Source organism: Oncorhynchus gorbuscha, linkage group LG13 (genome assembly GCF_021184085.1).
Source record: "Oncorhynchus gorbuscha isolate QuinsamMale2020 ecotype Even-year linkage group LG13, OgorEven_v1.0, whole genome shotgun sequence".
Taxonomy (NCBI): Eukaryota; Metazoa; Chordata; class Actinopteri; order Salmoniformes; family Salmonidae; genus Oncorhynchus; species Oncorhynchus gorbuscha.
This window is the reverse complement of record NC_060185.1, coordinates 89,973,033-89,999,794: the sequence shown is the minus strand read 5'-3', so window position 1 is coordinate 89,999,794 and position 26,762 is coordinate 89,973,033. Positions and strand designations below refer to the sequence as shown.

Sequence of the window (26,762 nt, the reverse complement as noted above, 5' to 3'; positions counted from 1 at the left end):
TCCATATTGTCCATTCCATATTGTCCGGTCCATATTGTCCATTCCATATTGTCCGGTCCGTATTGTCCATTCCATATTGTCCATTCCATATTGTCCATTCCATATTGTCCATTCCATATTGTCCATTCCATATTGTCCATTCCATATTGTCCAGTCCATATTGTCCATTCCATATTGTCCGGTCCGTATTGTCCAGTCCATATTGTCCATTCCATATTGTCCATTCCATATTGTCCATTCCATATTGTCCGGTCCATATTGTCCATTCCATATTGTCCATTCCATATTGTCCAGTCCATATTGTCCATTCCGTATTGTCCGGTCCGTATTGTCCATTCCATATTGTCCATTCCATATTGTCCATTCCATATTGTCCATTCCATATTGTCCATTCCATATTGTCCGGTCCATATTGTCCATTCCATATTGTCCATTCCATATTGTCCATTCCATATTGTCCGGTCCGTATTGTCCATTCCATATTGTCCATTCCATATTGTCCATTCCATATTGTCCGGTCCATATTGTCCGGTCCATATTGTCCATTCCATATTGTCCATTCCATATTGTCCGGTCCATATTGTCCGGTCCATATTGTCCAGTCCATATTGTCCAGTCCATATTGTCCAGTCCATATTGTCCATTCCATATTGTCCATTCCATATTGTCCGGTCCATATTGTCCATTCCATATTGTCCATTCCATATTGTCCAGTCCATATTGTCCAGTCCATATTGTCCAGTCCATATTGTCCAGTCCATATTGTCCGGTCCATATTGTCCAGTCCATATTGTCCAGTCCATATTGTCCATGCCATATTGTCCGGTCCATATTGTCCGGTCCATATTGTCCGGTCCATATTGTCCAGTCCATATTGTCCAGTCCATATTGTCCATGCCATATTGTCCGGTCCATATTGTCCGGTCCATATTGTCCGGTCCATATTGTCCAGTCCATATTGTCCAGTCCATATTGTCCATTTACTTTGACCTGTCCTGTTGTTAGAAACTGTTGTTTGTTTTAACATGACAGCGCATTTGTTTATTTGATTGGGCGCCATTTAGGTTAAGCTATTCGATCGGAGAAACCTGCATGATGAGCAGGCCGGCCGAGGCTTTAGTGGGAGGCTGGGTGCCATGTATGTGTCACTTCCTGCCACTGGGGGCAGTAAAACATAAGATGATGGGCCAGGACTATAGACTTGGATAGACATAACATCTCTGTATCTCTGTCATGATGGTGTCTGCGAGGACATGGGCAGCACCATTGAGACCATCTCCACCTTGAAATAGTCAATTTTCTAGTTCAAAAAGTAAAGTTAATTTGCTGATCCCACCTGATGACCCAGCTGTCACGACTCCAATCGGGTCATCAGGTCATGCCAACCGGGTCATCAGGAGGGATCAGCTAATGAAGTTGGAAGTCCTGCCCAGTTGACTAAATCAAAATGTAGAAAATACTCAATGGCGCTGCCCATGCTAACACGGGCGTTTGGCCACCACGAGACTCCATACAACTCCACGACCAGGACATAGGATTGGTTAGGTTGAAATATTAACACAATCCTAATGTGACTTGGTTTTAAAGGATAAACGGCTAGACTGGAGCAAGAACTATGGTGGAAGGAAAGGCCAATGTTTACACCAATCCAAAGATTTTTTAACTTTAGTAGTAGATGAGGAGAAAACAACACATTAAATCATGACACATTTGACATGATGTAATATTAAACATGTATCACTGACTAAACACTTCAAATAGGTTTAATACAAACAGCTGCAAGCAACAGCAGCAAAAACATAAGCAATACAACACTTCTTCACAAATCTATCAGTTCACAGTCAGCCTGATTGAGTGTATCAGTTCACAGCCAGACTGATTGAGTGTATCAGTTCACAGCCAGACTGATTGAGTGTATCAGTTTACAGCCAGCCTGATTGAGTGTATCAGTTTACAGCCAGACTGATTGAGTGTATCAGTTTACAGCCAGCCTGATTGAGTGTATCAGTTTACAGCCAGACTGATTGAGTGTATCAGTTTACAGCCAGCCTGATTGAGTGTATCAGTTCACAGCCAGACTGATTGAGTGTATCAGTTTACAGCCAGCCTGATTGAGTGTATCAGTTTACAGCCAGACTGATTGAGTGTATCAGTTTACAGCCAGCCTGATTGAGTGTATCAGTTCACAGCCAGACTGATTGAGTGTATCAGTTCACAGCCAGCCTGATTGAGTGTATCAGTTTACAGCCAGCCTGATTGAGTGTATCAGTTTACAGCCAGACTGATTGAGTGTATCAGTATACAGCCAGCCTGATTGAGTGTATCAGTTCACAGCCAGCCTGATTGAGTGTATCAGTTTACAGCCAGACTGATTGAGTGTATCAGTTTACAGCCAGCCTGATTGAGTGTATCAGTTTACAGCCAGACTGATTGAGTGTATCAGTTTACAGCCAGACTGATTGAGTGTATCAGTTTACAGCCAGACTGATTGAGTGTATCAGTTTACAGCCAGCCTGATTGAGTGTATCAGTTTACAGCCAGACTGATTGAGTGTATCAGTTTACAGCCAGCCTGATTGAGTGTATCAGTTCACAGCCAGACTAATTGAGTGTATCAGTTCACAGCCAGACTGATTGAGTGTATCAGTTCACAGCCAGACTGATTGAGTGTATCAGTTTACAGCCAGACTGATTGAGTGTATCAGTTCACAGCCAGACTGATTGAGTGTATCAGTTCACAGCCAGACTGATTGAGTGTATCAGTTTACAGCCAGCCTGATTGAGTGTATCAGTTTACAGCCAGACTGATTGAGTGTATCAGTTCACAGCCAGACTGATTGAGTGTATCAGTTTACAGCCAGACTGATTGAGTGTATCAGTTCACAGCCAGACTGATTGAGTGTATCAGTTCACAGCCAGCCTGATTGAGTGTATCAGTTTACAGCCAGCCTGATTGAGTGTATCAGTTCACAGCCAGCCTGATTGAGTGTATCAGTTCACAGCCAGCCTGATTGAGTGTATCAGTTCACAGCCAGCCTGATTGAGTGGGTGTTTTATTTTTTTCTTCTTTTCAACCAAACAAGATGTTCTGGTTTAGAAAGCTTGGAATGCAGGGGCAGAAACCAGATCCAGATAAACAAACACTTGCCTCTGTAAACATGCCCTCCTTTACCTCTTCCAGGTATTTCCACACCTCACACTTAAGGCCCTGCCAGGTTGATCCTCCGGCTGGACAGGGACCTCAAACACTGTCTTCGATGTGAGCTATTGTTCTGATGCACTGTGGTCGAGATGCTTGCTGAATTCATCTTGAAGGGATCTTACTGGGGTCCTGCTGCTCCACGGCTGTACTCTCTGATTTGCTGGAGTACAAAAGACTCTGCTTCCCTTATCAGCGGCTTCATCTCTGTTGGGTGAAGTGCCAGAGACACTCTTAGGTCCATCAGGCAAGCTGCTGCAGGGGTTGGATTGAAGTTGGCTGCCAGAGGACTCAGAATGCATGTGAGGTGCTCACGCAGTGACTTCAGGAGGACCAGTGCAAACTATTTTGCAACAGTAGTGACTGCAAGTGTGCCTCAAGGTCGAGGAGACACGACGTCACATCAGACAGCGTCTGGCTGTCAGTTTGAAGTTGGTCGGTGTGGACGGCTTGGCCCTGTCGCGCTCCATGCTCGCCCTCTGATTTCATCCCTGTTAGCTAGCGATAGTGATGCACAAGCTGCTCTATCTTGGCCCTGTAGCGCTCTGTGCTCGCCCTCTGATTTCATCCCTGTTAGCTAGCGATAGTGATGCACAAGCTGCTCTATCTTGGCCCAGTTGCGCTCCGTCCTCGCCCTCTGATTTCATCCCTGTTAGCTAGCGATAGTGATGCACAAGCTGCTCTATCTTGGCCCAGTCGCGCTCTGTGCTAGCCCTCTGATTTCATCCCTGTTAGCTAGCGATAGTGATGCACAAGCTAGGCCTATTTGAAACATCGTCATCTACCGGAAGCTTTTGCAAGATTCAGAAGCTCGGAAAACCCATTAGGAAAAACAGCTTGAAAACACCATTTGATTTTTGCACAAGGTTAAGATGAAAACGACTAAAACAAAACATAATTTGATGGTTTTCATTGAATTTTTGCAGTCAAAGATAATTTGTTTTTCGTTAAATGTTTATTTCAGTTTACTAAATAGTTTTTCCAACTATAGTTTTACTTTAGTTTCAGTTTCTGTTGACTATAATAACCTTGGTGTCCATACCACTTGGTGTTTGCCGATCTGAAGGAACCAGATATGCGTAAGCAATAAAGTTTGATTTGAATATGGTGATGATCCCACTCCACCCAGCTAACCTTGTAGCTTCCTTCTGCCGTGTTCATTACACCTATCTATTAAACAACAAGGGCCTATGGGTTGTTTTCAAACTGGGGCTTGGACAAAGTAGTGTTACCTGGTGTAAGAGGAGGGTCTACTGTAGGAATGGCTGGTAGAACTAGACGTTACATAGTCAGGATCTTTGTCTCTAGTGTTGTGCTTGGTTAGATCTGTAACGTCCACATACTCCTTCAGGTATACAAAACACCTGAGGGAGGAGAGAGAGAGAGGCAATGAGAGAGAGAGAGAGAGAGAGAGAGGGAATGAGCGAGAGAGAGAGAGAGAGAGAGAGAATGAGAGAGAGAGGGAGAGAGAGAGAGAGAGAGAGAGAGAGAGAGAGAGAGAGAGAGAGAGAGAGAGAGAGAGAGAGAGAGAGAGAGAGAGAGGGAATGAGAGAGAGATGAGAGAGAGAGAAGAGAGAGAGAGAGAGAGAGAGAGAGAGAGAGAGAGAGAGAGAGAGAGAGAGAGAGAGAGAGAGAGGGAATGAGAGAGAGAGAGGGAATGAGAGAGAGAGAGAGAGAGAGAGAGAGAGAGAGAGAGAGAGAGAGAGAGAGAGAGAGGGGGAATGAGAGAGAGAGAGAGGGGAATGAGAGAGAGAGAGAGGGAATGAGAGAGAGAGAGAGGGGAATGAGAGAGAGAGAGAGAGAGAGAGAGAGAGAGAGAGAGAGAAGAGAGAGAGAGAGAGAGAGAGAGAGAGAGAGAAGAGAGGGGATGAGAGAGAGAGGGAAGAGAGAGAGAGAGGAATGAGAGAGAGAGAGAGGGAATGAGAGAGAGAGAGAGGAATGAGAGAGAGAGAGAGAGGGAATGAGAGAGAGAGAGAGAGAGAGAGAGAGAGGCAATGAGAGAGAGAGAGAGGGAATGAGAGAGAGAGAGAGGGAATGAGAGAGAGAGGGATGAGAGAGAGAGAGAGAGAGAGAGAGAGAAGAGAGAGAGAGAGAGAGAGAGAGAGAGAGGAATGACAGAGAGAGAGGTAATGAGAGAGAGAGAGGTAATGACAGAGAGAGAGGGAATGAGAGAGAGGGGGAGAGGGAATGAGAGAGAGAGAGGGAATGAGAGAGAGAGGGAATGACAGAGAGAGAGGGAATGACAGAGAGAGAGGGGATGACAGAGAGAGAAGAGAGAGAGAGGGGGAATGAGAGAGAGAGGGAATGAGAGAGAGAGAGAGGGGGAATGAGAAAGAGAGGGAATGAGAGAGAGAGAGAGAGAGGGAATGAGAGAGAGAAGGGGAATGAGAGAGAGAGGGAATGAGAGAGAGAGAGGGAATGAAGAGAGAGAGACAATGAAAGAGAGAGAGAGAGGGAATGACAGAGAGAGAGGGAATGACAGAGAGAGAGAGGGATGGAGAGAGAGAGAGAGAGAGAGAGAGAGAGAGAGAGAGGGGGGGGAATGAGAAGAGAGAGGGAATGAGAGAGAGAGAGAGAGGGGGAATGAGAAAGAGAGGGAATGAGAGAGAGAGAGAGAGAGAGGGAATGAGAGAGAAGGGGAATGAGAGAGAGAGGGAATGAGAGAGAGAGAGAGGGAATGAAAGAGAGAGAGACAATGAAAGAGAGAGAGAGAGGCAATGAGAGAGAGGGAATGAGAGAGAGAGAGGGAATGAGAGAGAGAGAGGGAATGAAAGAGAGAGAGAGACAATGAAAGAGATAGAGAGGGAATGAGAGAGAGAGAGCGAGAGAGAGAGAGAGAGAGAGAGAGAGAGAGAGAGAGAGAGAGAGAGAGAGAGAGAGAGGAGGGGGGGAATGAGAGAGAGGAAATGAGAGAGAGGGAATGAAAGAGAGAGAGGGAATGAAAGAGCGAGAGGGAATGCAAGAGAGAGAGAGGTAATGCAAGAGAGATAGAGGGAATGCAAGAGAGAGAGAGGGAATGAGAGAGAGAGACAATGAAAGAGAGAGAAGGAATGAGAGAGAGAGAGAGGCAATGAAAGAGAGAGAGACAATGAAAGAGAGAGAATGAATGAGAGAGAGAGAGACAATGAAAGAGAGAGAGAGGCAATGAAAGAGAGAGAGAGGCAATGAAAGAGTGAGAGAGGCAATGAAAGAGAGGTGGGAATGCAAGAGAGAGGGGCAATGAAAGAGAGAGAGGCAATGAAAGAGAGAGAGGCAATGAAAGAGAGAGGGGCAATGAAAGAGAGAGAGAGGCAATGAAAGAGAGGGAATGCAAGAGAGAGAGGCAATGAAAGAGAGAGAGGCAATGAAAGAGAGAGAGGGGCAATGAAAGAGAGAGAGGCAATGAAAGAAGAGAGAGAGGCAATGAAAGAGAGAGAGGCAATGAAAGAGAGAGAGAGGCAAGAAAGAGAGGGGAATGCAAGAGAGAGAGGAATGAAAGAGAGAGAGGCAATGAAAGAGAGAGGGGCAATGAAAGACAGAGAGAGGCAATGAAAGAGAGAGAGAGGCAATGAAGAGAGAGAGAGGCAATGAAAGAGAGAGAGGCAATGAAAGAGAGAGAGAGGCAATGAAAGAGAGAGAGAGGCAATGAAAGAGAGAGAGAGGCAATGAAAGAGAGGGGGGAATGCAAGAGAGAGAGGCAATGAAAGAGAGAGAGGCAATGAAAGAGAGAGGGGCAATGAAAGACAGAGAGGCAATGAAAGAGAGAGAGAGGCAATGAAAGAGAGAGAGAGGCAATGAAAGAGAGAGAGAGGCAATGAAAGAAAGAGAGAGAGAGGCAATGAAAGAGAGAGAGAGAGAGGCAATGAAAGAGAGAGAGAGGCAATGAAAGAGAGAGAGAGAGAGGCAATGAAAGAGAGAGAGGTAATGACAGAGAGAGAGGTAATGAGAGAGAGAGGCAATGAAGAGAGAGAGAGAGAGAGAGAAGAGAGAGAGAGAGAGAGAGAGAGAGAGAGAGAGAGAGAGAGAGAGAGAGAGAGAGAGAGAGAGGGAGGGAATGAGAGAGAGAGAGAGGGAATGAGAGAGAGAGAGAGAGGGAAGAGAGAGAGAGGGAATGAGAGAGAGAGAGAGAAGAGAGAGAGAGAGGCAATGAAAGAGAGAGAGAGAGCAATGAAAGAGAGAGAGGAAGAGAGAGAGGGAATGAGAGAGAGAGAGGAATGAGAGAGAGGGAATGAGAGAGAGAGAGAGGAATGAAAGAGAGAGAGAGGGAATGAGAGAGAGAGAGAGAGAGGGGGTGAGAGAGAGAGAGAGAGAGAGGCAATGAGAGAGAGAGAGGGAAGAGAGAGAGAGAGAGAGAGGGAATGAGAGAGAGAGGGAATGAGAGAGAGAGGGAATGAGGGGGAGAGAGAGAGAGAGAGAGAGAGAGAGAGAGAGAGAGAGAGAGAGAGAGAGAGAGAGGGAGAGAGGGGGATGAGAGAGAGGGGGAATGAGAAATAGAGGGAATGAGAGAGAGGGAGAGGGAATGCAAGAGAGAGAGAGGCAATGCAAGAGAGATAGAGGGAATGCAAGAGAGAGAGAGGGAATGCAAGAGAGAGAGAGGGAATGCAAGAGAGAGAGAGGGAATGCAAGAGAGAGACAATGAAAGAGAGAGAAGGAATGCAAGAGAGAGAGAGAGGCAATGAAAGAGAGAGACAATGAAAGAGAGAAAGGGAATGCAAGAGACAAAGAGGCAATGAAAGAGAGAGAGAGGCAATGAAAAAGAGAGAGAGGCAATGAAAGAGAGAGGGGCAATGAAAGAGAGAGAGAGGCAATGAAAGAGAGAGAGGGCAATGAAAAGAGAGAGAGGCAATGAAAGAGAGAGAGGCAATGAAAGAGAGAGAGGCAATGAAAGAGAGAGAGGCAATGAAAGAGAGAGAGAGGCAATGAAAGAGAGAGAGGCAATGAAAGAGAGAGAGGCAATGAAAGAGAGAGAGGCAATGAAAGAGAGAGAGGGGCAATGAAATAGAGAGGGGCAATGAAAGAGAGAGAGGCAATGAAGAGAGAGAGGCAATGAAAGAGAGAGAGGGGCAATGAAAGAGAGAGAGGCAATGAAAGAGAGAGAGAGGCAATGAAAGAGAGAGAGGCAATGAAAGAGAGAGAGAGGCAATGAAAGAGAGAGGCAATGAAAGAGAGAGAGGCAATGAAAGAGAGAGAGGCAATGAAAGAGAGAGAGGGGCAATGAAAGAGAGAGAGACAATGAAGAGAGAGAGAGAATGCAGAGAGAGGAATGGGGGGAGAGAGAGAGGGGAATGAAAGAAAGAGAAATGAGAGAGAGAGGGAATGCAAGAGAGAGAGAGCAAGAGAGAGACAATGAAAGAGAGAGAGAGAGATGCAAGAGAAATGAGAGAGAGGCAATGAAAGAGAGAGAGGCAATGAAAGAGAGAGAGGCAATGAAAGAGAGAGAGGCAATGAAAGAGAGAGAGAGGCAATGAAAGAGAGAGAGAGGCAATGAAAGAGAGAGAGGCAATGAAAGAGAGAGAGAGGCAATGAAAGAGAGAGAGGCAATGAAAGAGAGAGAGAGGCAATGAAAGAGAGAGAGAGAGAGGCAATGAAAGAGAGAGAGGCAATGAAAGAGAGAGAGGGGCAATGAAAGAGAGAGAGAGAGAGGCAATGAAAGAGAGAGGCAATGAAAGAGAGAGAGGCAATGAAAGAGAGAGAGGCAATGAGAGAGAGCAATGAAAGAGGCAATGAAAGAGAAGAGAGGCAATGAAAGAGAGAGAGAGGCAATGAAAGAGAGAGAGAGGCAATGAAAGAGAGAGAGGCAATGAAAGAGAGAGAGGCAATGTAAGAGAGAGAGGCAATGGAAGAGAGGGGCAATGAAAGAGAGAGAGGCAATGAAAGAGAGAGAGAGAGGTAATGAAAGAGAGAGAGAGAGGTAATGAAAGAGAGAGGGAATGCAAGAGAGAGAGAGGCAATGAAAGAGAGAGGGGGAATGCAAGAGAGGCAATGAAAGAGAGAGAGGGGGAATGCAAGAGAGAGAGAGGCAATGAAAGAGAGAGAGAGGCAATGAAAGAGAGAGAGAGGGAATGAAAGAGAGAGAGAGGCAATGAAAGAGAGAGAGGCAATGAAAGAGAGAGAGGCAATGAAAGAGAGAGAGGCAATGAAAGAGAGAGAGAGGCAATGAAAGAGAGAGAGAGAGGCAATGAAAGAGAGAGAGAGGAATGAAAGAGAGAGAGGCAATGAAAAAGAGAGCAATGAGAGGGAATGCAAAAGAGTGAGAGAGGCAATGAAAAGAGAGAGCAATGAAAGAGAGGCAATGAAAGAGAGAGAGAGGGCAATGAAAAAGAGAGAGAGGGCAATGAAAGAGAGAGAGGCAATGAAAGAGAGAGAGGCAATGAAAGAGAGAGAGGCAATGAAAAAGAGCAAGAGAGAGGCAATGAAAAGAGAGAGAGGCAATGAAAGAGAGAGAGGCAATGAAAGAGAGAGAGAGGGAATGAAAGAGAGAGAGAGGCAATGAAAGAGAGAGGCAATGAAAGAGAGAGAGGGGCAATGAAATAGAGAGGGGCAATGAAAGAGAGAGAGGCAATGATTGAGAGAGAGGCAATGAAAGAGAGAGAGGGGCAATGAAAAGAGAGCAAGACAATGAAGGCAAGAGAGAGGCAATGAAAGAGAGAGGGGCAATGAAAGAGAGAGAGGCAATGAAGAGAGAGAGAGAGCAATGAAAGAGAGAGGGCAATGAGAGAGCAATGAAAGAGAGAGAGGCAATGAAAGAGAGAGAGGCAATGAAAGAGAGAGAGGCAATGAAAGAGAGAGAGAGGCAATGAAAGAGAGAGAGAGGCAATGAGGCAATGAGAGAGAGGCAATGAAGGCAAGAGAGAGAGGCAATGAAAGAGAGAGAGGCAATGAAAGAGAGAGAGAGGCAATGAAAGAGAGAGAGGCAATGAAAGAGAGAGAGGCAATGAAAAGAGAGAGGCAATGAAAGAGAGAGAGAGAGAGGCAATGAAAGAGAGAGGCAATGAAAGAGAGAGAGGCAATGAAAGAGAGAGAGGCAATGAAAGAGAGAGAGGCAATGAAAGAGAGAGAGGCAATGAAAGAGAGAGAGAGGCAATGAAAGAGAGAGAGAGGCAATGAAAGAGAGAGAGGCAATGAAAGAGAGAGAGGCAATGAAAGAGAGAGAGGCAATGGAAGAGAGAGGGGCAATGAAAGAGAGAGAGGCAATGAAAGAGAGAGAGAGAGGTAATGAAAGAGAGAGAGAGAGGTAATGAAAGAGAGAGGGAATGCAAGAGAGAGAGAGGCAATGAAAGAGGGAGAGGGGGAATGCAAGAGAGGCAATGAAAAGAGAGAGAGGCAATGAATGCAAGAGTGAGAGAGGCAATGAAAGAGAGAGAGAGGCAATGAAAGAGAGAGAGAGAGGGAATGAAGAGAAGAGAGAGGCAATGAAAGAGAGAGAGGCAATGAAAGAGAGAGAGGCAATGAAAGAGAGAGAGGCAATGAAAGAGAGAGAGGCAATGAAAGAGAGAGAGAGGCAATGAAAGAGAGAGAGAGGCAATGAAAGAGAGAGGCAATGAAAGAGAGAGAGGCAATGAAAGAGAGAGAGGCAATGAAAGAGAGAGAGGCAATGAAAGAGAGAGAGGGGCAATGAAAGAGAGAGAGAGGCAATGAAAGAGAGAGAGACAATGAAAGAGAGAGAGGCAATGAAAGAGAGAGAGAGAGGCAATGAAAGAGAGAGAGAGAGGTAATGAAAGAGAGAGGGAATGCAAGAGAGAGAGAGGCAATGAAAGAGGGAGAGAGGGAATGCAAGAGAGGCAATGAAAGAGAGAGAGGGGGAATGCAAGAGTGAGAGAGGGAATGAAAGAGAGAGAGAGGCAATGAAAGAGAGAGAGAGAGAGAGAGAGAGAGAGAGAGAGAGGTAATGCAAGAGAGAGAGAGGCAATGAAAGAGAGAGAGAGAGAGAGAGAGAGAGAGAGAGAGAGAGAGAGAGAGAGAGAGAGGTAATGAAAAAGAGAGAGAGGCAATGAAAGAGAGAGGAGGGGTAGAGGGTCGAGAGAGACTTAATTTATTGTAACCATCACAAATAGTACCCATCACATGATAGTAACCATCACATAGTAACCATCACTACTAGGCTAATGGTTATAAACTAACTGTACTTCCAAAGTTATACCCCCATCCTTCTCATGATTCACTCACTTCTTGGACTCTGTGTCTGGGGCCTTGGGTCTCTGGTTGGCAGAACTGTCCAAGGTCCTGGAGTAGGAGCTAGAACTAGAGGAAATAATACTGTATATCAGACAGTGTGTCATTATGGGGTGAAATACAACATAGCAGATAAATAGAATGGGACAGAAAAATACAGGACAGACTATACTGGTATGTCTATGAGTAGTACGAGAGAGGATTGATACAGAGGACAGGCTAGTCCAGGTATGACAGGAGGACAGGCTCGTCCTCTGTATCAATCCTCTCTGGTACTACTCATAGACATACCAGTATAGCCTGTCCTCTGTATACTGGTATGTCTATGCAGGCTATACTGGTATGTCTATGAGTAAATCCAGAGAGGACTGATACAGAGGACAGGCTATACTGGTATGACTGTCAGTAGTACCAGATAGGCTTGCTATGACCCTCACAGTTTCTCCTGATTAACCTGGATGTACTATGACCGTCACAGTTTCTCCTGATTAACCTGGATGTACAATGACCTTCACAGTTTCTCCTGATTAACCTGGATGTACAATGACCCTCACAGTTTCTCCTGATTAACCTGGATGTACAATGACCCTCACAGTTTCTCCTGATTAACCTGGATGTACTATGACCCTCACAGTTTCTCCTGATTAACCTGGATGTACTAGGACCTTCACAGTTTCTCCTGATTAACCTGGATGTACTATGACCCTCACAGTTTCTCCTGATTAACCTGGATGTACAATGACCTTCACAGTTTCTCCTGGTTAACCTGGATGTACTATGACCCTCACAGTTTCTCCTGATTAACCTGGATGTACTAGGACCCTCACAGTTTCTCCTGATTAACCTGGATGTACTATGACCCTCACAGTTTCTCCTGGATATACCTTTAGTACCCCCAATATCACATGTGTTTCGATTTCCTATCTTACTACCAATAGATTCCTTACTATTGTAGAGTCCCTAACTTACTTATATCCAACATGCATCAGGTTTCCTTACCACAGCAGCAAAGAGAATGTTGTAAAGATTTTAGATTACAGCAGACAAAGGGAAGATGTGCTATCACAGGCATGAGGGAAAAAATGAGAGATATTAACATGTTGCTGTGTTAGACAGATCATGACACACTCACTGGTCCATTGAAGGCTCTGGGTCTCTGTGATGGAGAGACAGTAATATCAGTCAGAGCATCCATTTCTATTGAATGGCTTTCAATAGCCAACACGCGTCTTCACACTGGGCACAAACGTCTATTCTACGTTGGTTCAACGTCATTTCATTACAATTACGTGGAAACAACATTGATTCAACCAGTGTGTTTCCAGTGGGTTCTCATCTAAGTGTTCTCTAACGTGTTCCTTCTTCTTCTAACCTGTCACTTCTTCTTCTTCTAATTTGGGGATTATGTTTCTCTAGCTGCTTTACTGGCTAAGAAAGGTGTGGTCTGAAACTTCTTCACTATCGTGTTACCTTCCCTGACCGACCTCTCCTCTGACCGACCTCGCCTCTCCTCCATTTTAGTCATACTGTATCTCTCAGTTAACCATTACCTCACTCACTCTTTCATCTCTCTCTCATTCTCTGTCTCTCTCTCATTCTCAGTCTCTCTCTGGTATTTTCCCCCCCTCTCCTTCCTCTCTCTCTCTGACATGCTTCTAAAATGATGTTAGTCAATGATTAAAGACATTGTGTTGTAATATAAAGAGGTCAATATGACTAAATAGTCCTATAGAGGTTGTGATATAATATAGGTACATACCTGTCCTCCTTCTCTTTATAGACAGTTGGTGCACTCCATCTATCCCACGGTGAATCACTGTGAGATGACCTACAACACACACACACACACACACACACACACACACACACACACACACACACACACACACACACACACACACACACACACACACACACACACACACACACACACACACACACACACACACACCATTAAGACATCATACATACAAGTGTAATCCATAACGTAAAAAAAGTTACAAGCACAATGTCTCTCAGTAGACAGGTACAGTATATCTAACAGGTGTTCTCTCTCTCAGTAGACAGGTACAGTATATCTAACAGGTGTTCTCTCTCTCAGTAGACAGGTACAGTATATCTAACAGGTGTTCTCTCTCTCAGTAGACAGGTACAGTATATCTAACAGGTGTTGTCTCTCAGTAGACAGGTACAGTATATCTAACAGGTGTTCTCTCTCTCAGTAGACAGGTACAGTATATCTAACAGGTGTTCTCTCTCAGTAGACAGGTACAGTATATCTAACAGGTGTTATCTCTCTCAGTAGACAGGTACAGTATATCTAACAGGTGTTCTCTCTCTGAGTAGACAGGTACAGTATATCTAACAGGTGTTCTCTCTCTCAGTAGACAGGTACAGTATATCTAACAGGTGATCTCTCTCTCAGTAGACAGGTACAGTATATCTAACAGGTGTTCTCTCTCTCAGTAGACAGGTACAGTATATCTAACAGATGTTCTCTCTCAGTAGACAGGTACAGTATATCTAACAGGTGTTCTCTCTCTCAGTAGACAGGTACAGTATATCTAACAGGTGTTCTCTCTCTCAGTAGACAGGTACAGTATATCTAACATGTGTTCTCTCTCAGTAGACAGGTACAGTATATCTAACAGGTGTTATCTCTCTCAGTAGACAGGTACAGTATATCTAACAGGTGTTCTCTCTCAGTAGACAGGTACAGTATATCTAACAGGTGTTCTCTCTCTCTCAGTAGACAGGTACTGTATTTAGTAGTGACAGGTAATAGTAGATTTAGTAGTAGATTTAGTAGTGACAGGTAGTAGTAGATTTAGTAGTGGCAGATAAAGTTGCCTCCTAACCACTGTCCTATCAGGACTACAGACACAGTTGGTCAGTTAGTTTCCCCCTAACCACTGGCCTATCAGGACTACAGACACAGTTGGTCAGTAAGTTGCCTCCTAACCACTGGCCTATCAGAACTACAGACACAGTTGGTCAGTAAGTTGCCTCCTAACCACTGGCCTATCAGGACTACAGACACAGTTGGTCAGTAAGTTTCCCCCTAACCACTGGCCTATCAGGACTACAGACACAGTTGGTCAGTTAGTTTCCCCCTAACCACTGGCCTATCAGGACTACAGACACAGTTGGTCAGTTAGTTTCCCCCTAACCACTGGCCTATCAGGACTACAGACACAGTTGGTCAGTAAGTTTCCCCCTAACCACTGGCCTATCAGAACTACAGACACAGTTGGTCAGTAAGTTGCCTCCTAACCACTGGCCTATCAGAACTACAGACACAGTTGGTCAGTAAGTTGCCTCCTAACCACTGGCCTATCAGAACTACAGACACAGTTGGTCAGTTAGTTGCCTCCTAACCACTGGCCTATCAGAACTACAGACACAGTTGGTCAGTTAGTTGCCTCCTAACCACTGGCCTATCAGAACTACAGACACAGTTGGTCAGTAAGTTGCCTCCTAACCACTGGCCTATCAGAACTACAGACACAGTTGGTCAGTAAGTTGCCTCCTAACCACTGGCCTATCAGAACTACAGACACAGTTGGTCAGTTAGTTGCCTCCTAACCACTGGCCTATCAGAACCAGAGACACAGTTGCACTGTGATGTATGGAGGAATGAATGAGTGTCTTATATAAGGGGTATCCTCTCTTCCCACCTGTCTGATCCACTGAGAAGCTCCTGACTCCTCGATCCTGGGCTGGGAGGGATGGGCTTTACCAACTCCTCTTCTAGACTACACAGAAGAGAGGAGAGTTGAAATATAATTACAAGGCTTATAGTGTGACATGATACATTGTCGTATTAAATTTTTTTTTAATTAAAGATTTTTTTATTTTTTATGTTGGAACAAACCTATTAGTGAGAGAGAGGAGATCATCAACCATGAGCTAAGGGATTGGCTCACCATGCAATCTGCAGACAAGACAGAGAGGACTTGAATAGAAGAGCACCACAGTTTACATCTAACTGACTGTTATAGCAGCTAACAGACTATTATAACAGCTAACAGACTATTATAACAGCTAACAGACTATTATAACAGCTAACAGACTGTTATAACAGCTAACAGACTATTATAACAGCTACAGACTGTTATAGCAGCTAACAGACTATTATAACAGCTAACAGACTGTTATAACAGCTAACAGACTATTATAACAGCTACAGACTGTTATAGCAGCTAACAGACTATTATAACAGCTACAGACTGTTATAGCAGCTAACAGACTATTATAACAGCTAACAGACCGTTATAGCAGCTAACAGACTGTTATAACAGCTAACATACTATTATAACAGCTAACAGACCGTTATAGCAGCTAACAGACTGTTATAACAGCTAACATACTATTATAACAGCTAACAGACTGTTATAACAGCTAACAGACTATTATAACAGCTAACAGACTGTTATAACAGCTAACATACTATTATAACAGCTAACAGACCGTTATAGCAGCTCACATACCGTTATAACAGCTAACAGACTGTTATAACAGCTAACAGACTGTTATAACAGCTAACAGACTGTTATAACAGCTAACAGACTGTTATAACAGCTAACAGACTGTTATAACAGCTAACAGACTGTTATAACAGCTAACAGACTGTTATAACAGCTAACAGACTGTTATAACAGCTAACAGACTATTATAACAGCTAACAGACTATTATAACAGCTAACAGACTATTATAACAGCTAACAGACTGTTATAACAGACTGTTATAACAGCTAACAGACTATTATAACAGCTAACAGACTATTATAACAGCTAACAGACTGTTATAACAGCTAACAGACTATTATAACAGCTAACAGACTGTTATAACAGCTAACAGACTATTATAACAGCTAACAGACTGTTATAACAGCTAACAGACTATTATAACAGCTAACAGACTGTTATAACAGCTAACAGACTATTATAACAGCTAACAGACTGTTATAACAGCTAACAGACTATTATAACAGCTAACAGACTGTTATAACAGCTAACAGACTATTATAACAGCTAACAGACTGTTATAACAGCTAACAGACTATTATAACAGCTAACAGATTATAGCAGCTAACAGACTATTATAACAGCTAACAGACTATTATAGCAGCTAACAGACTATTATAGCAGCTAACAGACTATTATAACAGCTAACAGACTATTATAACAGCTAACAGACTATTATAACAGCTAACAGACTATTATAGCAGCAGCTAACAGACTGTTATAACAGCTAACAGACTATTATAACAGCTAACAGGCTATTATAGCAGCAGCTAACAGACTATTATAACAGCTAACAGACTATTATAACAGCTAACAGACTATTATAGCAGCAGCTAACAGACTGTTATAACAGCTAACAGACTATTATAACAGCTAACAGACTATTATAACAGCTAACAGACTATTATAGCAGCAGCTAACAGACTGTTATAACAGCTAACAGACTATTATAACAGCTAACAGGCTATTATAGCAGCAGCTAACAGACTATTATAACAGCTAACAGACTATTATAACAGCTAACAGACTATTATAGCAGCAGCTAACAGACTATTATAGCAGCAGCTAACAGACTGTTATAACAGCTAGGTGTTCTCTCTCAGTAGACAGGTACAGTATATCTAACAGGTGTTCTCTCTCAGTAGACAGGTACAGTATATCTAACAGGTGTTCTCTCTCAGTAGACAGGTACTGTATATCTAGCAGGTGTTCTCTCTCAGTAGACAGGTACTGTATTTAGTAGTGACAGGTAATAGTAGATTTAGTAGTAGATTTAGTAGTGACAAGTAGTAGTAGTAGATTTAGTAGTGGCAGATAAAGTTTCCCCCTAACCACTGGCCTATCAGAACTACAGACACAGTTGGTCAGTAAGTTTCCCCCTAACCACTGGCCTATCAGGACTACAGACACAGTTGGTCAGTAAGTTTCCCCCTAACCACTGGCCTATCAGAACTACAGACACAGTTGGTCAGTAAGTTTCCCCCTAACCACTGGCCTATCAGAACTACAGACACAGTTGGTCAGTAAGTTTCCCCCTAACCACTGGCCTATGTACTATTATAGCAGCAGCTAACAGACTATTATAGCAGCAGCTAACAGACTATTATAACAGCTAACAGACTATTATAGCAGCAGCTAACAGACTATTATAGTAGCAGATAACAGGCTATTATAGCAGCAGCTAACAGACTATTATAACAGCTAACAGACTATTATAACAGCTAACAGACTATTATAGCAGCAGCTAACAGACTATTATAACAGCTAACAGACTATTATAGCAGCAGCTAACAGACTATTATAACAGCTAACAGACTATTATAACAGCTAACAGACTATTATAGCAGCAGCTAACAGACTATTATAACAGCTAACAGACTATTATAACAGCTAACAGACTATTATAGCAGCAGCTAACAGACTATTATAACAGCTAACAGACTATTATAGCAGCAACTAACAGACTATTATAGCAGCAACTAACAGACTATTATAACAGCTAACAGACTATTATAGCAGCTAACAGACTATTATAGCAGCTAACAGACTATTATAACAGCTAACAGACTATTATAACAGCTAACAGACTATTATAACAGCTAACAGACTATTATAGCAGCAGCTAACAGACTGTTATAACAGCTAACAGACTATTATAACAGCTAACAGGCTATTATAGCAGCAGCTAACAGACTATTATAACAGCTAACAGACTATTATAGCAGCAGCTAACAGACTGTTATAACAGCTAACAGACTATTATAGCAGCAGCTAACAGACTATTATAACAGCTAACAGACTATTATAGCAGCAGCTAACAGACTATTATAACAGCTAACAGACTATTATAGCAGCAGCTAACAGACTGTTATAACAGCTAACAGACTATTATAACAGCTAACAGGCTATTATAGCAGCAGCTAACAGACTATTATAACAGCTAACAGACTATTATAACAGCTAACAGACTATTATAGCAGCAGCTAACAGACTATTATAGCAGCAGCTAACAGACTGTTATAACAGCTAGGTGTTCTCTCTCAGTAGACAGGTACAGTATATCTAACAGGTGTTCTCTCTCAGTAGACAGGTACAGTATATCTAACAGGTGTTCTCTCTCAGTAGACAGGTACTGTATATCTAGCAGGTGTTCTCTCTCAGTAGACAGGTACTGTATTTAGTAGTGACAGGTAATAGTAGATTTAGTAGTAGATTTAGTAGTGACAAGTAGTAGTAGTAGATTTAGTAGTGGCAGATAAAGTTTCCCCCTAACCACTGGCCTATCAGAACTACAGACACAGTTGGTCAGTAAGTTTCCCCCTAACAGACTATTATAAACCACTGGCCTATCAGGACTACAGACACAGTTGGTCAGTAAGTTTCCCCTGTTATAGCAGCTAACCACTGGCCTATCAGAACTACAGACACAGTTGGTCAGTAAGTTTCCCCCTAACCACTGGCCTATCAGAACTACAGACACAGTTGGTCAGTAAGTTTCCCCCTAACCACTGGCCTATGTACTATTATAGCAGCAGCTAACAGACTATTATAGCAGCAGCTAACAGACTATTATAACAGCTAACAGACTATTATAGCAGCAGCTAACAGACTATTATAGTAGCAGATAACAGGCTATTATAGCAGCAGCTAACAGACTATTATAACAGCTAACAGACTATTATAACAGCTAACAGACTATTATAGCAGCAGCTAACAGACTATTATAACAGCTAACAGACTATTATAGCAGCAGCTAACAGACTATTATAACAGCTAACAGACTATTATAACAGCTAACAGACTATTATAACAGCTAACAGACTATTATAACAGCTAACAGACTATTATAGCAGCAGCTAACAGACTATTATAACAGCTAACAGACTATTATAACAGCTAACAGACTATTATAGCAGCAGCTAACAGACTATTATAACAGCTAACAGACTATTATAGCAGCAACTAACAGACTATTATAGCAGCAACTAACAGACTATTATAGCAGCAACTAACAGACTATTATAGCAGCTAACAGACTATTATAACAGCTAACAGACTATTATAGCAGCTAACAGACTATTATAGCAGCAACTAACAGACTATTATAGCAGCAACTAACAGACTATTATAGCAACTAACAGACTGTTATAGCAGCAACTAACAGACTATTATAGTAGCAGATAACAGGCTATTATAGCAGCAGATAACAGACTATTATAGCAGCTAACAGACTATTATAACAGCTAACAGACTATTATAGCAGCAACTAACAGACTATTATAGCAGCAACTAACAGACTATTATAGTAGCAGATAACAGGCTATTATAGCAGCAGCTAACAGACTATTATAGCAACTAACAGACTATTATAGCAGCAGCTAACAGACTATTATAGCAGCAACTAACAGACTATTATAGCAGCAACTAACAGACTATTATAACAGACTATTATAGCAGCAACTAACAGACTATTATAGCAGCAACTAACAGACTATTATCAGCAACTAACAGACTATTATAGCAGCAACTAACAGACTATTATAGCAGCAGATAACAGGCTATTATAGCAGCCTGGCTAGCCATCATGCACACACTGCACAACACCTGTGTAAAACCACATTTAATTCTGTATCAAAAGTTGTTGATCACTTCCTCTTTTGGCTCTATTTAAGGTACTTCACCAGCAGGATTGTTTTTAATATTCACTGAGAATACAAAACATTAAGAGCACCTGCTCTTTACATGACAGACTGACCAGGGGCATCCAGCTGAAAGCTATGATCCTTATTGATGTCACTTGTTAAATCCACTTCAATCCGTGTAGATGAAGGGGAGGAGACGGGTAAAAGAAGGATTTTTAATTCTTCAGACAATTGAGACATGGATGGTGTGTATGTGCCATTCAGAGGGAGAATGGGCAAGACAAAAGATTTAAGTGTCTTTGAACGGGGTATGGTAGTAGGTGCCAGGTTCCACCAGTTTGTGTCGAGTACTGCAACACTGCTGGGTTTTTCCACACTTAACAGTTTCACACATGATTCAAGAATGGTCCACCGCCCAAAGGACATCCAGCCAACTTAACACAACTGTGGGAAGCATTGGAATCAACATGGGGCAGCATCCCTTTGGAACGCTTTCAACACCTTGTATTGTCCATAGCCCCACTGAATTGAGGCTGTTCTGAGGGGGGTGCAACTCATTATTAGGAAGGTGTTATAATGTTTTGTTCACTCAGTATAGAAGTATAGAATGCCCGTTGACACCAGGGGTGTATTCACTAGACACTAAACGGAAGCAAACGCCTGAAACAGGGAGGGACTAACCTGAAGGTGTCCAATAAACACTAGTTTTCATTGCAAAACATTTTGTTACGGTGTGCCCTAATGAATACACGTCGTTAGTAACCTACTGTAACCGGTTTCATATCACCCACTATGACGTGAATGAGGAAGTGTGTCTCTGTGGTTTCCTACCTGTCCTCTGGCTCTGCTGTCTCTGTCCCTACTGGGTCAGGGACTCTGGAGCTATGGGGGATGGGAGATACACTTTGTGTTATTGGACTACAGCTATCTTTTTTTTGTTTTTTTTTATATCTTTTTTTTAACCTTTATTTAACTAGGCAAATCAGTTAAGAACAAATTCTTATTTTCAATGACGGCCTAGGAACAGTGGGTTAACTGCCTGTTCAGGGGCAGAACAACAGATTTGTACCTTGTCAGCTGGGAGTTTGAACTCGCAACCTTCCGGTTACTAGTCCAACGCTCTAACCACTAGGCTACCCTTCCGCCCCGGTTCAAACTGTACAACTGACTAATGGAGGTTTTCTAAAGACAATGGATTGGGCCAACTTTAATAGTCTCACCCAGAGCCCTACCCATAATGTAAATAAAATGGTCTGGTCTCAACACTACACACACTGTGGTGTAATATACCTGATCATTGTTTGGTCAATACGTCCAAATGTTTCTATCTATACTTATTCAAATGAATATATACAGTAATGAATCAATACTGTACCTGGATGAACCTGTGTCGAAGGAGATGAGTGTGTCAGACAGGGCTGTCAGAGTGTCCACTGGGGCAGGATCTGTCTTCACTGGTTTGTATGGGACAGGGGACACTGGGGAGACTACTTTCAACGGGACACTACTCTCTGGGGACAGTTCAGTGGCTACTTTGGTACGCCCTGGCTTCATGCCCTCATAAGGGTCAATCACTGCTGGGGTGTCAACTATGACAAGGCTTGAAAGGAGGACGTCTTTCACAGATACATGGATGTCCTCCACAGATACAGAAGGGACATCTTTCACAGATACAGGAGAGACGTCTTTCACAGATACAGGAGAGACGTCTTTCACAGATACAGGAGAGACGTCTTTCACAGATACAGGAGAGACGTCTTTCACAGATACAGGAGAGACGTCTTTCACAGAAACAGGAGAGACGTCTTTCACAGAAACAGGAGAGACGTCTTTCACAGATACAGGAGAGACGTCTTTCACAGATACAGGAGAGACGTCTTTCACAGATACAGGAGAGACGTCTTTCACAGATACAGGAGAGACGTCTTTCACAGAAACAGATACAGGAGAGACGTCTTTCACAGATACAGGAGAGACGTCTTTCACAGATACAGGAGAGACGATACGTCTTTCACAGATACAGGAGAGACGTCTTTCACAGATACAGGAGAGACGTCTTTCACAGAAACAGGAGAGACGTCTTTCACAGAAACAGGAGAGACGTCTTTCACAGAAACAGGAGAGACGTCTTTCACAGATACAGGAGAGACGTCTTTCACAGATACAGGAGAGACATCTTTCACAGATACAGGAGAGACGTCTTTCACAGATACAGGAGAGACGTCTTTCACAGATACAGGAGAGACATCTTTCACACATACAGGAGAGACGTCTTTCACACAAACAGGAGGGACGCCTTTCACAGATAGTGCAGCTGGTTCTTTGGGGACAGAGGCAGTCTCGGTGAAGACAGAGTCATCATTGTCTGTGATCACCACCCTTTAGACACACAAGAAAAACAACATGTCAGAAAAACTAAACATCTCCCGTCATGCCTTTCCTTTCAGACAACATCATCATTTTCCATACGGGACAAAACAAGTCAGGACGGTTCTTTAACAGACATCAATTACCTTTTAGCCACAAAAGATGTAACATCTGTGGTCAGGGAGGTTTCTGGTGGTTTGTCAGTACAACTGTCAGGTGAACAGGAGAACAGGTGATAAGACACAAACATAGGAATAGAGAGATGGAGAGAGAGAAAGAGATGGAGAGAGAGAAAGAGATGGAGAGAGTGAAAGAGATGGAGAGAGAGAAAGAGATGGAGAGAGAGAAAGAGATGGAGAGAGAGAAAGAGATGGAGAGAGTGAAAGAGATGGAGAGAGAGAAAGAGATGGAGAGAGAGAAAGAGATGGAGAGAGAGAAAGAGATGGAGAGAGAGAAAGAGATGGAGAGAGTGAAAGAGATGGAGAGAGAGAAAGAGATGGAGAGAGTGAAAGAGATGGAGAGAGAGAAAGAGATGGAGAGAGAGAAAGAGATGGAGAGAGTGAAAGAGATGGAGAGAGAGAAAGAGATGGAGAGAGAGAAAGAGAAGAAAGAGATGGAGAGAGAGAAAGAGATGGAGAGAGTGAAAGAGATGGAGAGAGTGAAAGAGATGGAGAGAGTGAAAGAGATGGAGAGAGAGAAAGAGATGGAGAGAGTGAAAGAGATGGAGAGAGTGAAAGAGATGGAGAGAGAGAAAGAGATGGAGAGAGAGAAAGAGATGGAGAGAGTGAAAGAGATGGAGAGAGTGAAAGAGATGGAGAGAGTGAAAGAGTGAAAGGGAGAAAGAGAAAGAAAGAAAGAAAGAAAGAAAGAAAGAAAGAAAGAAAGAAATAAAGAAAGAAAGAAAGAAAGAAAGAAAGAGAGAGAGAAAGAAAGAAAGAAAGAAAGAGTGAAAGAGAGAAAGAAAGAATGAAAGAGAGAAAGAAAGAAAGAAAGAGTGAAAGAGAGAAAGAAAGAAAGAGTGAAAGAGTGAAAGAGAGAAAGAAAGAAAGAAAAAAAAAGAAAGAGAGAGAGAGAAGAAAGAAAGAGACAGAGAGAAGAAAGAGAGAACGAGTGAAAGAAAGAAAGAAAGAAAGAAAGAGAGAAAGAAAGAAAGAGAGAGAGAGAAAGAAAGAAAAAAAGAAAGAAAGAGAGAAAGAGAGAGACAGAGAGAAGAAAGAGATTACTTGTTTTTCCTTGACGTGACATATTTTCTGAGGTAAAATAAGAGTTTCACAGGCTGCATCTGAAATGGCACCCTATTCCCTATATATGGCCCTATACAGTATAGGGCCCTGGTCAAAAGTAGACACACACTCAAACACATTCACCGAGTTTACTCATATGAATTGTATAAGGTTTACATTCTCTTGTAGCTCTCTGAAGGCCTCTTGGTGAAGCTGGATGTTGACCCACTGCAAATAGAGGGACACCATGTAATCAAGCCATCTAACAGGGCATTGGCTGTCTAAATGATAGACTGATTACACTGCTGGCTGTCTAAATGATAGACTGATTACACTGCTAGCTGCCTAAATGATAGACTGATTACACTGCTGGCTGTCTAAATGATAGACTGATTACACTGCTAGCTGCCTAAATGATAGACTGAGTTCACTGCTGGCTGCCTAAATGATAGACTGAGTACACTGCTAGCTGCCTAAATGATAGACTGAGTTCACTGCTAGCTGCCTAAATGATAGACTGATTACACTGCTAGCTGCCTAAATGATAGACTGATTACACTGCTGGCTGTCTAAATGATAGACTGAGTACACTGCTGGCTGCCTAAATGATAGACTGAGTTCACTGCTAGCTGCCTAAATGATAGACTGATTACACTGCTAGCTGCCTAAATGATAGACTGATTACACTGCTGGCTGTCTAAATGATAGACTGAGTACACTGCTAGCTGCCTAAATGATAGACTGAGTTCACTGCTGGCTGTCTAAATGATAGACTGAGTACACAGAATAGACTCTACTCTACTTAATAGAGTCCCTTCTGTGACATTACTGCTGCCAGTAGACCTCTGACATTACTGCTGCCAGTAGCCCTCTGACATTACTGCTGCCAGTAGAGCTCTGACATTACTGCTGCCAGTAGAGATCTGACATTACTGCTGCCAGTAGAGTGGTGACATTACTGCTGCCAGTAGAGATCTGACATTATTGCTGCCAGTAGAGATCTGACATTATTGCTGCCAGTAGAGCTCTGACATTACTGCTGCCAGTAGAGTGGTGACATTACTGCTGCCAGTAGAGTGGTGACATTACTGCTGTCAGTAGATATCTGACATTACTGCTGCCAGTAGAGATCTGACATTATTGCTGCCAGTAGAGTGGTGACATTACTGCTGCCAGTAGAGATCTGACATTACTGCTGCCAGTAGAGATCTGACATTTCTGCTGCCAGTAGAGCTCTGACATTACTGCTGCCAGTAGAGTGGTGACATTACTGCTGCCAGTAGAGATCTGACATTACTGCTGCCAGTAGAGTGGTGACATTACTGCTGTCAGTAGAGATCTGACATTACTGCTGCCAGTAGAGATCTGACATTACTGCTGCCAGTAGAGCTCTGACATTACTGCTGCCAGTAGAGATGGTGACATTACTGCTGCCAGTAGAGTGGTGACATTACTGCTGTCAGTAGAGATCTGACATTACTGCTGCCAGTAGAGTCTGACATTACTGCTGCCAGTAGAGTGGTGACATTACTGCTGTCAGTAGAGATCTGACATTACTGCTGCCAGTAGAGATCTGACATTATTGCTGCCAGTAGAGATCTGACATTACTGCTGCCAGTAGAGATCTGACATTACTGCTGTCAGTAGAGATCTGACATTACTGCTGTCAGTAGAGATCTGACATTACTGCTGCCAGTAGAGATCTGACATTACTGCTGCCAGTAGAGTGGTGACATTACTGCTGCCAGTAGAGATCTGACATTACTGCTGCCAGTAGAGATCTGACATTACTGCTGCCAGTAGAGCTCTGACATTACTGCTGCCAGTAGAGCTCTGACATTACTGCTGCCAGTAGAGAGACATTATTGCTGCTCTGACATTATTACTGACATTACTGCCAGTAGAGCTCTGACATTACTGCTGCCAGTAGAGCTCTGACATTACTGCTGCCAGTAGAGCTCTGACATTACTGCTGCCAGTAGAGATCTGACATTACTGCTGCCAGTAGAGTGGTGACATTACTGCTGCCAGTAGAGCTCTGACATTTCTGCTGTCAGTAGAGCTGTGACATTACTGCTGCCAGTAGAGATCTGACAGTACTTTATTTACCTGAAGCCATTGGATGTAGATGAGTTGGCAGCAGGCTTGGTGTCTGTCTCGGTAAAAACCCCTCTGAAAAAATATATACGATTATTCACCTTTTGGATTATTCACAATGAATTAATTAATTACATTGAATAAGCAGTTGACCAAGTGATGCAATGGTGGAGGTCTGTTGTACCTGATGAGGTATCCTGAAGATGGTGCTCTTTATTTAGGAACCAGAAGTTTGTGGGCAGTTTATGATGAAGAACATGTTTTGTGGTTTGTGTTGAGGTGGGAGTCCGTGTGTAGTGTTGAGGTGGGAGTCAGTGTGTAGTGGTGAGGTGGGTGTCAGTATGTAGTGTTGAGGTGGGTGTCAGTGTGTAGTGTTGAGGTGGGAGTCAGTGTGTAGTGTTGAGGTGGGAGTCAGTGTGTAGTGTTGAGGTGGGTGTCAGTGTGTAGTGTTGAGGTGGGTGTCAGTGTGTAGTGTTGAGGTGGGTGTCAGTGTGTAGTGTTGAGGTGGGAGTCAGTGTGTAGTGTTGAGGTGGGTGTCAGTGTGTAGTGTTGAGGTGGGTGTCAGTGTGTAGTGTTGAGGTGGGTGTCAGTGTGTAGTGTTGAGGTGGGTGTCAGTGTGTAGTGTTGAGGTGGGTGTCAGTGTGTAGTGTTGAGGTGGGTGTCAGTGTGTAGTGTTGAGATGGGAGTCAGTGTGTAGTGTTGAGGTGGGTGTCAGTGTGTAGTGTTGAGGTGGGTGTCAGTATGCAGTGTTGAGGTGGGTGTGTAGTGTTGAGGTGGGTGTCAAGGTGTAGTGTTGAGTTGGGTGTGTAGTGTTGAGGTGGGGTTGTAGTGTTGAGGTGGGTGTGTAATGTTGAGGTGGGAGTCAGTGTGTATTGTTGAGGTGGGAGTCAGTGTGTAGTGTTGAGGTGGGTGTCAGTGTGTAGTGCTGAGGTGGGAGTCAGTGTGTAGTGTTGAGGTGGGTGTCAGTGTGTATTGTTGAGGTGGGTGTGTAGTGTTGAGGTGGGTGTCAGTGTTTACCCATTTTCTGCAGGTCTGGTGGGGGAGGGAGGGGTCTTGG

At 43.3% G+C, this 26,762-nt stretch overlaps 2 protein-coding genes across 5 annotated transcripts in view; both read right to left on the bottom strand.

Annotated features, from left to right (window-relative positions):
- LOC123993684 (zinc finger protein 185-like) overlaps positions 1-21,945 on the bottom strand; it is a 28,521-nt gene extending 6,576 nt beyond the window's left edge. The window contains exons 1-7 of one of the 4 annotated variants that reach the window (XM_046296082.1): positions 21,394-21,945; positions 20,850-20,900; positions 15,027-15,104; positions 13,109-13,177; positions 12,482-12,505; positions 11,344-11,418; positions 4,431-4,562 (exon numbers count right to left, since the gene is read on the bottom strand). In XM_046296082.1, coding sequence (XP_046152038.1) covers positions 4,431-4,562; positions 11,344-11,418; positions 12,482-12,505; positions 13,109-13,177; positions 15,027-15,104; positions 20,850-20,900; positions 21,394-21,572 — 608 coding nt within the window. In that variant the 5' untranslated portion in view covers positions 21,573-21,945. The remainder of the gene's footprint in view (positions 1-4,430; positions 4,563-11,343; positions 11,419-12,481; positions 12,506-13,108; positions 13,178-15,026; positions 15,105-20,849; positions 20,901-21,393) is intronic. The other 3 variants (XM_046296083.1, XM_046296084.1, XM_046296085.1) reach the window with 3 other exon arrangements.
- Positions 21,946-22,000: 55 nt separating this feature from the next.
- LOC123992391 (microtubule-associated protein 4-like) overlaps positions 22,001-26,762 on the bottom strand; it is a 4,832-nt gene continuing 70 nt past the window's right edge. Inside the window, exons 1-5 of the mRNA XM_046293532.1 lie at positions 26,723-26,762; positions 25,718-25,780; positions 23,786-23,836; positions 22,532-22,594; positions 22,001-22,397 (exon numbers count right to left, since the gene is read on the bottom strand). The exon at positions 26,723-26,762 is cut by the window's right edge and continues 70 nt beyond it. Coding sequence (XP_046149488.1) covers positions 22,001-22,397; positions 22,532-22,594; positions 23,786-23,836; positions 25,718-25,780; positions 26,723-26,762 — 614 coding nt within the window. The remainder of the gene's footprint in view (positions 22,398-22,531; positions 22,595-23,785; positions 23,837-25,717; positions 25,781-26,722) is intronic.